This window comes from Artibeus jamaicensis, unplaced genomic scaffold (assembly GCF_021234435.1).
Source record: "Artibeus jamaicensis isolate MK-2021 breed Jamaican fruit bat unplaced genomic scaffold, CSHL_Jam_final contig_519, whole genome shotgun sequence".
Classification (NCBI taxonomy): domain Eukaryota; kingdom Metazoa; phylum Chordata; class Mammalia; order Chiroptera; family Phyllostomidae; genus Artibeus; species Artibeus jamaicensis.
The window spans coordinates 37,326,906-37,341,333 of record NW_026521871.1 but is presented as its reverse complement, the minus strand read 5'-3'; the positions used below and the strand labels follow the sequence as shown (position 1 = coordinate 37,341,333).

The window sequence follows — 14,428 nt, the reverse complement described above, 5'->3', positions numbered from 1 at the left end:
AAGGGCTTCAAAGCATGAGTAGAATTTTTATTGCTGGGGATGGGAGAAAATTCTATGCTTTAAAAAATAAAGGGCAGTTTTCTTGTTTAAAAGGTTAGGTTTCACTTACCTGGAAAGTTTGCTGAAGTGAAATGCCTAATTTCTTAATAATGCCTGGTAAAAGAGATGTATTTTAGAAAGAATTTATTATTGATGGTGGCGGTGGGGAGAGAATATAGATATTTTCCTGTAAAATTTTTATTGTCTGATTAAATGGACATAAAACAAAACTTCATTGGCTCTGTGAGCCTCTCCTATGTAATTGTGTTTCTCACACACTTGTACAATTCATATCTTAATGAAAACAAGGCCCAAGAGATGCTCTTAAAATCCAGGAGGGGAAATTAGAATGCATTGCTCTTGACTGCATCATTTGTTATTTTACAGGGAAAAAGCATCAGTGGTCACTTATAAATTGTGAGTCTGACCTACATTGCAGAGCTAGCGAATTTCCTTAGGAACTGATCAATAACACTGGTGAAAGAGGACCTTGCTAATAGCCTCTCCTTGGAAAAGAGCTAGGGTTGACAGTTAAGAAAACAATTTGTTCAATTTTATCTACACTTCTGGAATTCCCATCAGTTAAAATTGCTCCTTGTTTCATAGTCATGAAAACATTTTATTTAAAATAGCAATTTGATATTCATTTTAAATATAAAAGTCATGCATAGAGAGCATGAGTAATAATGGTAGCAGCTTGGTTATGTCTGGTGTCTGACTCTCCTCCCACCTTCCATTGTGGAACCTTGAGAAGACACACACAGAGGTCCCAAGCAGCAACAAAGGAGGAAACCAAAGGTAAGAGAGCGAGTCAAATTTTGCATGAAATTTGTACTATCATCGATGGAGATAAATTGAGAATCTTATTCTTGGACCCCATACTGCCTGCCCACATTTTGCATCAGAGCTGTGTGGTCTCAGAGATGATAGAAAGAGACAGTAAGTCGGCCCCAGATGAAAAGCAGCAGTCGTTGAACTCAGGATTTCTCCGCCTTGGCACTACCGATATTTGGGACCCATCATTCTTTGTTGTGGGGATTGGTGCTGGGTATTGTGGAATATTTAGCAGCATCCTGGTTTCTACCCATTAGATGTAAGTAGCAGTCTACCCACATCCTTAGTGTGACCAGCAAAAATGTCTTCAGGCATTGCCAAATTTCATGAAGGGTAAAAATGAACTGGCTTGAGAACCATGACATAAATCATTAGAGTAGTCAGAGCCTGGAGCCACCTCTCTGTCCCACCTCTCTTTTGTCACCATTCAACCCTCTCTTTTCCCTTTCTGTGACAGGAAATCAGGAGGAACAAGAAGTCGGAGGCATCTTGTCCCTAAAAATATTTTTTTTAAGTTTATTTGGACCACAATTCATCTATGGTGTTAAAAGTTAAAGTAATGGTCAACTGCAGGGGAGGGGATAATAACAGGGAGCAGACACAAAGAAAGCTTCTTCAGTGACAGAAATATTCTGCATTTTGATCTACAGGGTAGTTATAAATATGTTAAAATTCATTGAGCCCCACTGTTAAGCTGGGTTCCCTTGCTTATTTTATATCTCAATTAACAATAACAACAAAAGAAAGGCTCGGGAAAAAGAAAATCCAACATGGGGTATATAAAAAGAAAAGGGCAAGGAGCCATTTCTTTGAAGATTGGTAGGGAGACGTACTTTGAGTGACCTCAATATTGAATGTGCTTTTAGAATGCTTGTGCTTGCATCCTAGAGCCCAGCTGGAGAAGGCAAATGGATTCTCCCATGGCCCATTCCCATGGCCTTGCATAATCCCCGTGAAGCAGAGGGGAAACTCGCATACAAAACCAGGGTTGTAATGTAATTCCACCTATTGCCATAATCTTGGAGATATTTCAGCAAACTTCAAGGAAAATGGATTAGTTTTAAGAATGCCATGGGTGGCCCATCCACGCTGTGCCAACAGAAGCAGACTCAACATGCTCGTTGGAAAGTCCAGAAGAAGCTCCCTGTCAGCCATTCACCTTGAGTGCAAACATTGTACTAGCCAGTATTCTATGCAGCTTTCCTTCTACTGCACAGGTACTAACTTTTTAAGGTGGAGGGTTCTTTGCTCCCCAGCCCTCTAGAAACATCAATCCTTCAACATCTCTATCTCAAGCATCATTTCCTAGACGATGCTGGGGCAGGAGTAGAGTGCAAGGCGCCAGCAATGGCTCATTGTTTGGGGGAATTCACAGGTGAAGCATCGTATCCAGAGCTGTAACAGTGAGCTTGACACGTGTGTGGAGCAGTCAGAATTTCAGAGTGGTCAGTGTGATTGTGGCAGATCTGACACCTCAAAATCACATACCATTTTTGTAAGAATGGTGTGCACACTACGTTTCATGACAGTTCCCCAAGTCCCCACTTCTGGGAGCTTTTTACCTCTGATGTTTTCCTATAGAGAGCTGTGGAGGCTGCTGCTGTGCAAAGCGGCAACTCACCCACTGTGGTCGGTGCACCTGCCAGTTCACTTTCCTGCTGGTCTGTATTTTGAATGTGATCATTCTGTCCAGGGTGGCCAGTAGGCTTGACATGGTGAGTGTGTTGGGTGTAATTGATCTGTTAGGTTTTCAGTGTGTCCACAGTGGTCAATTTGTCTGTGCAAAATGGACTGGACCATTTTTTTGCATCTCTCTAGGCCTAGATGAACTCTGTCAGGTTTAGGAGGCAAAGTGACCTGAGGCCACACATGGCTGGGCTCTGGGTGTGTGATGTTTTGCATGCCACTCTGGCTATGAGTTTCCACTTTCCCAGGACTGTTCCCTTGGCTCAGCTGTTCAGGCTCTTAAGCAGTGACCTCTTCTCCCAAAGAAGAAGGAACCAGCCCTGACTTGCCCCATCCTAGTTCTAATGACTCCCCACCAAATATCCAATAAGATTGACTAGTTGCACCTTGCCCAATGCAAGCCTGGGAGCCAGGGGACCTTTCTTCTTAGTCCTCTCACAGTCTCCCACTCTCACCCAACACTGCCAGGGATTAAGGGAACACCCATCAGTAACTTCAATATATATGTCTTTTATCTCCTGGCTTTGTGTAGTAAGAGACATTATTCATTGATTCACTTTTTTAAAAATTAGGATTTAATCAGCATACATTTATTTAGCATCAACTGTAATCCAGGAATTACTTTGTGGGCGAAGGTTATAGTAGTAGGTGAAACAGGAAAGATCCTTATTCTCTTGGAGCTAATTTCCTAGTGGAGAAAATCAGACTAAGTGAATAAACAATCAAACAAATGCACACGCACACACACACACACACATGATAAGTAAGAAAGCATAATTATAACCAGGATATGTGATATTGACTGAGGTGGGGTGGGGAGTACTGAGAAGGTGTGATTGTTTACTCATGCAAAAAAGATTGCCAGAGAACTAGGAGATGGCATCCATTTCCACCTTGTTCCATTCTAAACAAACCATTTTGCAGTGTCCACATGTCTCAGGGAAGGCTGAATGTCCCAGCTGCAATGCTTGGCTCTGATTAGCATCACCTAGTGATGGTAACATCATCACTTTGATGGTCTAAGGATCTGGGCTTGAGCCAATCAGGACATAGGATTTTCCTGTGGATAGGGTTGGTTTAGGAATGCAATAAGATCCACTCTGAGCTCATGTGATGTGTAGGGGAGTTTTCTGGAAATATCTGAGAAGTTTTCTCTTTTAATAGGAAGAGGTGGTCTCTCCTACTAGATGTGAACAAGATTACAAGCAGGTGCAGTTGTTTGTGGCAGCTGGCCTAGGACCATGAAGGAAATACCCCTTGCAGGAAATCTGATGTCCTGGAAAGCCAAGTGTAGGGAAGGCAATGATCCGCTTCTTGATATCGGTGAACCCCCAAGCCAGTCCATCTTGAAGGCCTGATCTTCAGCACTCAGCCTTCAGTGCGGGCCAAGGCTCCTGTTTGTTGGTGCACACAGCAGGCCGGGGCATGCTTTTTTCAGCCAGTGGTGTATGGGGGTGATGGGTAACTGCCTGGGCTTTCCTGTCCCTTGCTTGGGACAACGATGATGAGCGCCCTGTGTGGCAGAGAAGCCCTCTCCAAGTCGGGAACATTTCCACCAAGCTGTGAATGACAACAAGAAGCTGTTTGTGGGAAGAATGGTCACAGTGGAGGCAGTGGGTTGGCAGAGTCTCTAATGGGGGATTTGTTTTGGCATATTCCAGAATCAGAAAAAAGGGGGGCACCTATTGCCAGGCCCTGGCTAGCTGACAGCTGGAGTTCTAGAATCAGGCAATCTGGCGAAGTCCTCCTCCTCATCTTGCTTGCAGTTTGGTCTTGAGTAAGTTATTTAACCCATTTGATTCTTTGTTTTTGCATCTTTGCATGGGCTTGACAATAACACCCCCACGAGACGGTTGTTATGAGGCTCCAGTGAGCTCATGGATGTGAAACATTTATCACAGTCCCTGGCCCAGAGGAGTTATTCTCTCATCCAGACTAGGTTTGCTTGCCTAATGTTTGATTTGCCATGGATTTGAAGTCTTTTCGGGGTCATTGTCAGCATGAGCAGAATGAAATCATGCCCACTTGAACCCTGGGACAATGGAGTGCAAACCAAGGCCGGTACATCCCGAGGAGCCAATAACTAGGCTTTTTTTTTTTTTTTTTGAGAGATTATCTGGATCCATTTAGAGCTCTAGCAGCCCCAGAATTTATCTCCTTGCCAGAAAATCTGGAAGCATGTCTTAAAAGCTTGTAAAATGTTAGATAAGTGCATTATCAGAGCAAGAACACGTTGCCCCTCCTGTAGCAGTGTCTGCCAAAAACTATCAAAAAATCATCTGTCAAAATCCACAGATTGTGGTCTATAGTAAAGGCTTTGGCCAATTTTCGCATCAAATAAAATTAAAAACCCACTACAGACATGCTACTAAGAGAAGCTGGGAGAGCTAATGTGGTTCTAATGGAACACACGTAATGAGTCACCCGATGGACTTTGACACTTGTAGGGTGGGCTGCTCTGAAAGCCAGACTCTGCACCAGGCTCTCTGACAGATAGAGCTGCTCCAGCAAAGACCCCAAAGTAGCTGTTAGGTAGAGGGCCATCAGAAACCTACTGCCTCTTTAAGCCACATTCAGCTTCCGTGGAAGCTACTGCAAGACTGTGTATGTTAATTGCATAGATAATTATGTGCAGCAATTGCAAAGCTTACCTGCAGGAGGGAACATTTCCACCCCAAATGCTTTTATGCAGTGTACGCTCATGAGTCCAGGGAGAAAGCTATTGGATTTAATAATGTGTATTCACTCAGAGCAACAAAGACCAAGAAATTGCTTCCGCTCACCTGTCAGTAGTGATATTTCCTTTAGTGCTCTCTGTCAGAGTAGCCTAATAAAATAATAGAAATTGCTAAGTAATATTTATCTGGGGCAGGTAATATTTTTGTGACCTCTAGTAAGCTCTTAAAGTAATCAGACCTCTCCATATTTAGTCAAAAGCTATTGAGTGACCATTTCTATCTACCATCATATACTAATTTTCTATAATTATGCTATTAAAAATGAAATGAAGAGATAGAGAAGGATTAATCCCTAGCTCTGCCACTTACTCATTCTTTGACCCTATTAATAACAACAGCAATAAGGACAGTTAATATTTGTGACTGCTTAGCAGGCCCCAAACACTTAGCTCAGCATTTAACCTACACCCATCTCATTTAGTATTTGCTGAAAGACTTTGGAAGGGAGATGTGTTATTATATCCCTTTTATAGTTGAGAAATAGGGACTATAGATGGCTAATACACTCATCCAAGATCACACTCTTAGTATAAAATTAATGACTCAGTTGCATTTCCAAGTTAGGCTGCCTGGCCTAGGAGATCATGGGTTCACTGTACATTGAGTCTCCTCTGGGGCTCATTTCCATGTCTGTAGTTGTCTTCCTCACTTAGGCAGCCAGGGAGTCCAGGGCTCGGCCCACGGTGAGTTTCCAGTCTTGGTGTGGGAGTTAGAGGGGATGGTGCACGGATGAGGGAATGGAACACAGTGTGGCTGAAGCCATAGCAGGTCACGGGAAGGCAGGGTGAGAAGCAAGGGGACATCTGAAATGCCCACTCCCAGTCTAGTGATCGGAAGTGAGGGATTAGCTACAGAGAACCCCCAAGACTGAACATGCAGGTATGGGAGGCAGACTGGAAACATTGCCAGAGTCTGGGGAGACTTAAGTCATGGGAACTTATTCAAGGGTGTTCAGGGCAAAGGATGCTGGTGGTCAGAGCTGTGAAGGGTGCTGAGCACATTCCTGTGATCTGTGAAACAGAGGAAATAACCCCATCTCTCTTACACAGATCTGTGATGACTAGGTGAACTAGTCTATGTGGAAGCACTCTGCAAACTCTAACATGAGGATTTTTATTACAATGTGTTGCCTGTGTTTGTGCATGCAAAATAAAATGAATCTGTGAGTCAGAGCAGCCTGGGCAATGGATTTCTGACCTGGGACACCTCAGTAGGATTGAGGACTAGGAAGAAAGTGGGAAGGTTGTTTTGGCAAAGAGAGAGCGGAGATAACTTTCCAGCATTGTTTCGTGTTCTTAGGGGACAGCACACAAGTGCTCCAAGAGGAGAACCAAGGCCATTGCAAGAAATGATGCTCAGAGGCTATGATTTCTAGGTGACGACATGCGGTGTGGTGACAGACTGGATACAGGATTTAAAATACACGTGGCAGATTTTGTGTTGTAGCTACATCAGTTAGTGGCAGAGGGAACCTCCAGGGTTTGTGGGTGTTGTCACCTTCCTGAGCAGAAGGACAGCAATGACAGGGGAGCTGCACTCAGCTGCAGTCAAGGACAGACCTTGGGAGAATTTAATACTTCTGTCCAGCACAGGCTGGAGGTGCACAGGGTGGGTCATGGGGTCACAGAGAAGCCACTATTGGGTTTCAATTCCACTCCGGCAGCCCAGGGAGCTGGAATTAGCAGCACTGGGAGGCAGCTGGTTTCACACAGCAGCCTCAGGGAATGCATCCAGCACAGTGGTAAGGCTTGTGTCCTGATTTGGCGGGGAGCAGGACCGAGACGGGGGTGGGCAGGGGCACAGCTGTTAGCTGGCATCAGGCCTGGCAAACAGGCCAGAAGCAGAAGGCTGGAAGCTTTGCAGCTTCACCAATGCTGGGGAGAAGCTGTGCAGACACTTCCCTGCTGGGGATGCCCTCAGCCCCCAACGCATAGCATTTACTTTAGGCTGAATAGGTAATAGACATCAACCAGCCTCCTGCATTGTAATCTGACAAAAAAAAAAAAAACTCCAAGGAAATCGGGAGGAATAGGTGAAGCCAGCCTTTGTTTGTGGAGGAAACACTAAGCCAGAGAATGCTTTACCTTTTCTCTAGGATGAGTAAGTAGGATGAGAAAAATGAAAGGAGCTAATGGAGAGGAAATAGAGAACATACCCTTAAGGTCATAGAGAGAAAAGAAAAAGTTCAAAATAACGACAAATGGGGAGTGTTGGAGCAGAGGATAGTGATTCCACAGAGACAATTGAGGTTTCTAAAAAGGAGACCAGAGCCAGAGGATGAGAGTGTAGGCAAAAATATAATAGAAGAAAACTCACCTGAGCAATGGGAAGCCTGATTACGTATATAGGACTGGCTAATGCAGTATCTGTATTAATTAAAAAACTACCTGACACATCCTGGTAATATTTTAATATTTCAAATACCTCCAAAGCATCCAGGGGAAAAAATCAAGTAGCTTACAAAGGGGGCAAACCATATTTCCCTTTGGTATCTTCTCTAAAATATTAAAGTTCAGAAGAGCATAGATCATAGGGATAGATGGGGCAAAGGTTTGGTATATAAATTGTACAAGAATTTTATTCCAGCAAAAAAAGAAATATAGAATATATGTACTCTATTTCTGAAAAGGTAAGCTAAGTAGCTGCAAAAGAAAGTTCCCTGAAAAAAAAAAGACTCAAAAGTGAACTTGAGCCCTGGCGGAGTGGCCCAGTTGGTTAGAGCATTGTCCGCACAGCAGCAGGTGGTAGGTGTGATTCCTGGTTGCAGGTTTGGTTCCTGGTTGGGGCGTGTGCTGGAGGCAACTGGTCATTGTTTCTCTCTCACATTGGTGTTTCTTTCTCCTCTCTCCCTCTCTCTCTCTTCCTTCCTTTCTCTGTAAAATCAAGAAATATATCCTCAGTTGAGGATTAAAAAAAAAAAGTGAACTCGAGTTGACCTAAGGACATAGAACTCAGTGATGGGAAGAAATCATTGTACAGAAGGGTTTGCACTAAGCATAAGAACACATAAATTAAATTTAAAAGTTTGTTGTAAATATGATTCCTAACCAAAGGAAAATGTATGGAACACAATTTGAAAGAAACACACCTAATAGTAAATTTGGCAATGTGGGTTATACATGTTTGTTCAACGTACTGGACACGTAGTCATCATACTTTATAAGTATTTCCTTAATGAGTATAGGACCCTTACCACGTGCGTAAAAATAAGCTGGAGAAATGGGGATGGCCAACACTTAGAGGAAGCTGAGTCACTTCCTTCTTCTGCTGGGGAAAGTTGGGTACATGGTAGAACTTTCAGTTCCCTTTATGCCTATGACACAATTTTTTTGTTATTTCAAAGTGAAAGTCAAGTTCATCATTTCTATGTAATTATTGTTATTATAAGCTCAAGGGGGTTGGGTCAGATTTTATGAGCAAATAGTTGAGGTCATGCATTTAGGATGTGATGGGCACTCTGAGGGCCTTTTGCCATGTAATGAAAAGTATCCCCATGTCAATGGGCCTGAAGGGATAATGTGTCCGTCCTGGTTCTTAACTGTCAGCCATGAACCCTCACTCAGTAATACCCACATTTTCCCCTCACCTCTGTGTTAGTGTGATTCACTTGGGCTTAATTTTTCATTTTATTTTCTTGGATTTCCATGATTTATTGAATTCAGTGAGTTTTTTTATTTGTGAAGAATTGAATAAAAGCTGATTTATAACCATAATTCTTTTAAGAGGAGTACTTAACAATGAGCTACAAAGTTGGCTTTCACAGGTGTCGGTATCCGAAGCTCACCCACTGCTGTTTCCCCATGTAGAAACTCTCTGCTTTGAGAATGCAGGGACTGCACAGCACAGCAGAGAGTGCTGAGCGCAGTGAGGTTTGCACTCTCAACGAGGTGCTGAGTTAAAGTAGCAATGGGCATAATTTTTCCCGGAGCTCTTAAATGAATGAGATCTCTTCTGAACTAGGGATTAATATCAAAACTGACCCAGGATGTTCCAGATAGAGAGGCTTACTCTGGATTTCACTGTTTCCAGAATCAATTTATCACAAGCCCCAGTAATTGTAGACTATTTAGCTTTGGCCTTATTATTAGTCACACATATTGCATCATCTTTTGGATAATATGAAGTCGTTCCCTAATTTGGGGGTGAAGTCTAGAGAAAGTCTTTATCTGTGTTCCAGGGAAGTAAGTTTCAGGTAGTATTAAGGGTGAATGATTTATCTCCCTCCTGAATTTGACCTTGGCTCATAATAATCATGTCAGTGGGTTGGGGATTTCCTGGGAATCTGTTTGTTCTGCCCTAAATGTGTGAAAGACATACAGCTCTGTTCTTTGTCCTCCATTGTGTGTTGTGCCCAGAGAACATTTAATCCTCTCTTTGAAGAAGGCTAAGTGTGGATTATGCACTCTGTGAGTTATCAGGGGTGAATTTAAGACCATTTTTCCTGAATATAAACACGTGCTAAGACATGGAAACTCATTCAATACTAGTATAACATCAGTATAACTATGAATTAGCTGCAAACATACATATAGTGTTTCCAAGCCAAATAAAAATTTTATATGATCATTTCTTTTTAAAATTATTATTTAAGACCTTTATTAACAGATGCTTGCAGTTTGTTCACTTTTTTTGAAAAAAATCAAGCTGTAATCAGGGGTGTGGATTTGTAAACTTTTATTACAAATTAAAGATGAGGTTCTTAAAAATCTCAACTTGACCAGATATGAAACAATTTAAAAACCGTTAAAGGTATATTGAGAAAAAAAACAGGCTTATTTTTTTAAAAAAAACCCCACATTTGTCATTACCAAAAAGAGACGTTTTTAGATAAAAATAATAAAAACCCATGCTGCATAGATAAGGCAGATAGTTCTAGTCATCTGGTCAATGGGGAAAAATTGAGCACTGAAGGTCTTCAGCTCCAATCTTTTGTTTATTTCTTACTGCTGGAATTTCCTATTCCTTTCTTCTTGTTGGGTGACTAGCCCGGATGAAGGTGGAGATGGTAAGCTGGCCTTTACTCAGCCCCGCCCTGCTCAGCCTCCGGAGTGAACGAATTCTCAGCTGGTGGATCAGCTGCTTTTGTCTCTTTACCATCTTGTGGTTTAGGGTTTTCTGGGCATCTGCATAGGTAATTGATGTGGCGGTGGTAGTGATGTTGAGGTGGCTGCTGACCTTGGGTCTCGTCTCCTTGATTGTCCTTATCTTCTTCATCGCAGTCCTTTCTAGGTTGTCTTTGGCAAGGAGGGCCCCTGCAAAATCCTGGTCTGTAGCCCCGATGCATATTCTGTCTCACTGGTCTACCTTGTTCTCATGCACCCTGGTTGTCAGCACCCTCCATCACTTCTCCCTGCACAGGAGGGCTGGAATATTGTGGTTGATGCCCATTGGGTCTCCGCATGTAGAACGATGGGAACCGTGGCCTGAGGTGGGGTCGGCACGGTTGGGCCTTCAGGAGCACTGTCCGATCCCTTACTCTTTTCCCCACTCTCACGATTCTGGTAATTCTGCTGGTAATTTTGTGGAGGAGCCCCGCAACGTGGATAGCGTGGATAATGGTGACTGTCTGCTGCATATTTACCGCCTTGCACTGGGACTGCACCAGGGCCTGTAACGTTTGCTGCCTTCACACCCTTTTCTCCTTTGACAACATCAGACTCCACAGCCTCTCCATCTCCTACACTGTGAAGGTGCTTCCTGGGGTCATTCTTTATGGCAGTCTGGTGTACAAGTACATCTTCCTTGGTATCATTCCTGTTGATGAAACCACATCTGTTTCTTACATCGAACCATTTTACTGTTCCCAAAACCTTCATTGAGATGACCTTTCTTGTTCCCAGACTGCTGCTCCCTGCTCCACTGACAGTGGTGCCCAGCCTGGTGTTGGCAGTGCTGAAGGTGGGGGTCATGGGGGAGGTGGCAGGTGGCTGCTGGGTCTTGGCCTTGCTGCTCAAGGTTGCAGCGATCGATGGTGACTGGGGCCAACTGGGGCCGACTGGGGCAGCTATGGCTCCTCCCAGGGTGTGATTGTAACTAGGCCGCCGGTGGCCGAGGGGCTGCTCATGGGTCTCTGGGTTCCACTTTCTGCTCCTGCTGCCAATCGAACTCTCATTTCTTTATATATAATATGTATTAATATGGGATATGTATTATGTGTAGTGTACATGTTACATATTATAAATCCCATGTGTATTTTATATATTATATAGTATATATTTTGTATATTTCTGTGAATAATTTTTGACTTTATATTATATCGCTTAATAGATAAAATAACGACAAATGCATGAGACAGAATCACCCTCTAAAACTATTTTAAATGCCAAGTTTATATCTGCTAGCATCTGTGTAATTTTTGCAATAACCTGATTTTTACATTTTTAATATTACTATGATCCAAGAGTTTGTGGAACATCCTCACCAACAAATATGTACATATGCTATGTATAGAGGGATGGTATGTATATACAGAGATACAGTATAGATTGATGATGTGTCTTCGAAATATCATTGGATTCATTCATGTGTTTCCAGTCCTATTGTCAGTAAGGACTTCTTGCAACTGCAGGGCTGCTAAGAAGAAAAGCAGTGGGTTAGACCAGTGGCTTTCAAGTTCATTCGTTTGTTTGTTTTGTTTGTGTATTTGTTCATTCACTCAGTAGGAGGGAGAAAAGAAGACATTTAATATATATTGTGATTTATATAATAAATTAAAATTATATACATATATACAGACACACACATCTATGTGTACACACACACACACACACACACACACAATACTCTGGAAGTTTGAATCTGCCAGCTCACTTGTAGTGGTTCCAATATACATTAGGGTGCTTGGTGGTGGGTGGGGGTATAGGGGATGGGGATTTACATTACAAACAGCAGGGAGAGAATATTCAGTGTAAGGGTGGGGTGGCTATGGGGAAGAGTGCACAAGGGAGTAATTTGTCTGAGGAAGAGGAGCTAAGGAGAGGTGAGAAAGCCTTGGGGTGTCTTCCTGGGTCTGGAGACACTGAGAGTTTGGAGAAAGGGTTTTAGGAAGTGTTGCTGTGGGTCTGTGTTGGATACCCTTTGACTTTCCTGCAGATTCTGTTAGGGTTGGAGTTTTTCTTTACTTCTGGCTGCTGCGCAGTGCTTCCTGGATGGAATGAGAGCCTGCACGGAGACTGCATGTGTGCACTAGGTGCTGGTAGTGTAATGGGAGGCACAAAACACAGACTCTCTGCTCTCAAGAAACTTACACATGAGTAGGGGGGCTGGTATGACTCAGATACCCGCCAAAGTATCATTCATTCATTTACTGTTGTTTTTTTTTTAGCACCTGCAGTGTGCCAGGCACTTCTTATGTTCTTGGGATTCAGATTCATCAGTAAAACACATGCTATTATTCTTGCCTGTGGTGGCTTTCTAATGTGCCTACTTATCTAAGCTGGAACTACATTTCCCAGGATTTCCTTCTCTAGAAGTGCAAAAGATCTGGAAAATAGAAGTGAAGCTGCACCATTAGTCTCTGAAGGTCAGCATGGGCACCAAGCTCTGCTTCAGCTCACGTGTTGGCTGGATCACCTTCTGAATGTGCAGCCAGTGACCTTCAGATCCCACTGGATCTCCTTGCCTTGCTCCTCTGGGGCCTGGGCCCAGCAGGGTACAGCTCCATGTCAAAGGGCCAGCTTCTCCAGCACATTCCCCACAGCACTGAAGTCGGAGTCATCTGCGGCTGTCTTTGTGAGCTCCACTTTGTCCCTGCTCTTGTGCACGGCACAGCCAGGTTTCCTCTCCAATGGCCAGAATGGTTGACTCCTGGCAACTTCACACACCACACCAGATGCAGAGGCAACTGCCCGCATAGCTGCCCCACCAGCTCCGACAACTGCATGGTGGCCCATCCTGGGATCAGTCCCCATTTTCTCTTTCACAGTCCTGATGCTGCTGCGATTGATCCTCAATGGATACACCGCCCTTGTGCAGTTTACATTCCAGACGGACAGGAAACAGCTTAATAAAGGTGTCTTGGAAAGAAAACTAGAGGAGAAAATTAAAGAATGAAAAAGTCAGAGGGATGTAGGGCACCATGGGAGGAGGGGTAGAGGCAGGTGCTCTCTTCGGTAGGGCAGTCACGATGGGCCTCATTACAAAGGCAGGATTTAAATGAAGATTTGAAGGAGGTGAGGGACTAGCCAAAGGAAAGCCTCCAAGGGCCGGGGAAACATGGAACACAGCCTCCAGTGCTCCAGGAGAATGTCTGGAGCATTCCAGAAGCAGCAAAGAAGCCCATTGCAACAGGAGAGGTGAGAGCCCGGAGGATACAGGCTGGAACTGCAACAGGGGTTGGCAAACATTGGCCTGTGGGCCAATTCCAGCCCCTCTGCCTGTTTCTGTACATGTCTTCTTGGCGCACAGCCGTGCTTGTTCATTTACATATCGTCTAAGGCTGCTCTGGGGCTACCACAGCCGAGCTGAATACTTGTGACAGACGCCATATGGCCTACACAGCCCGAAATATTTACTAAAAAAGTTTGCTGACCTCTGAGGTTTTGGCTTTTACTCTGAGTAAAGTGGGAACCGCTTGAGGGTTTTGAGCAGAGGAGGGCCCGGCTCTGTTTTGCCTTATAGAAGAATTATTCCTGCTGCTGTGCGGACAGCAGATTGCAGGGGTAAAGGGTAAAAGCAGGGTGACCCATCAGGAAGCTATCGCAGCAATCCAGGCAGGCAATGATGTGGCTTGGACCAGAGGGGCTGCCGGGGAGGTGGTGAGAGGTGGGTGGATTCTGATTATCTTTTGAAGGTTGAGCCAAACTGACAGACTGGATTTGGGGTGTGGGAAAATAGAGGAGTTGACAAATGTGTAATTACAACCGTCTAAAGAGCTGGTATAAAGGGACTCCTTCGAGGTGCCTCAGGGACCAACGGGGATGGGAGCGATGCCAGTCTCCCCACCCAACTCGAGCTTTTCTGTCTCGTCTGATTTATGTATTGGACTTTCTACTAATTTGGTTGCTCCCAACCATGCCTGCCTGTTAGAATCATCTGGGGAGCTTTACACAGTATAGAGGCCTGGGTTACCCCACCCCCAATTCTTATTTAATTGGGTTGGGTTTGGACCTGAGTGCTAGGATTCATAAAAG

General features: G+C 43.9%; 1 protein-coding gene across 1 annotated transcript; it reads right to left on the bottom strand.

Moving 5' to 3' along the window:
* Positions 1 to 10,314: 10,314 nt before the first annotated feature.
* Positions 10,315 to 13,783, bottom strand: LOC119048389 (Y-box-binding protein 1-like). The gene is given in 3 exon segments (XM_053669077.1): positions 10,315 to 10,744; positions 10,746 to 11,411; positions 13,722 to 13,783. Coding segments are annotated over 3 exon segments (1,158 nt in total).
* Between the last annotated feature and the right edge of the window lie 645 nt (positions 13,784 to 14,428).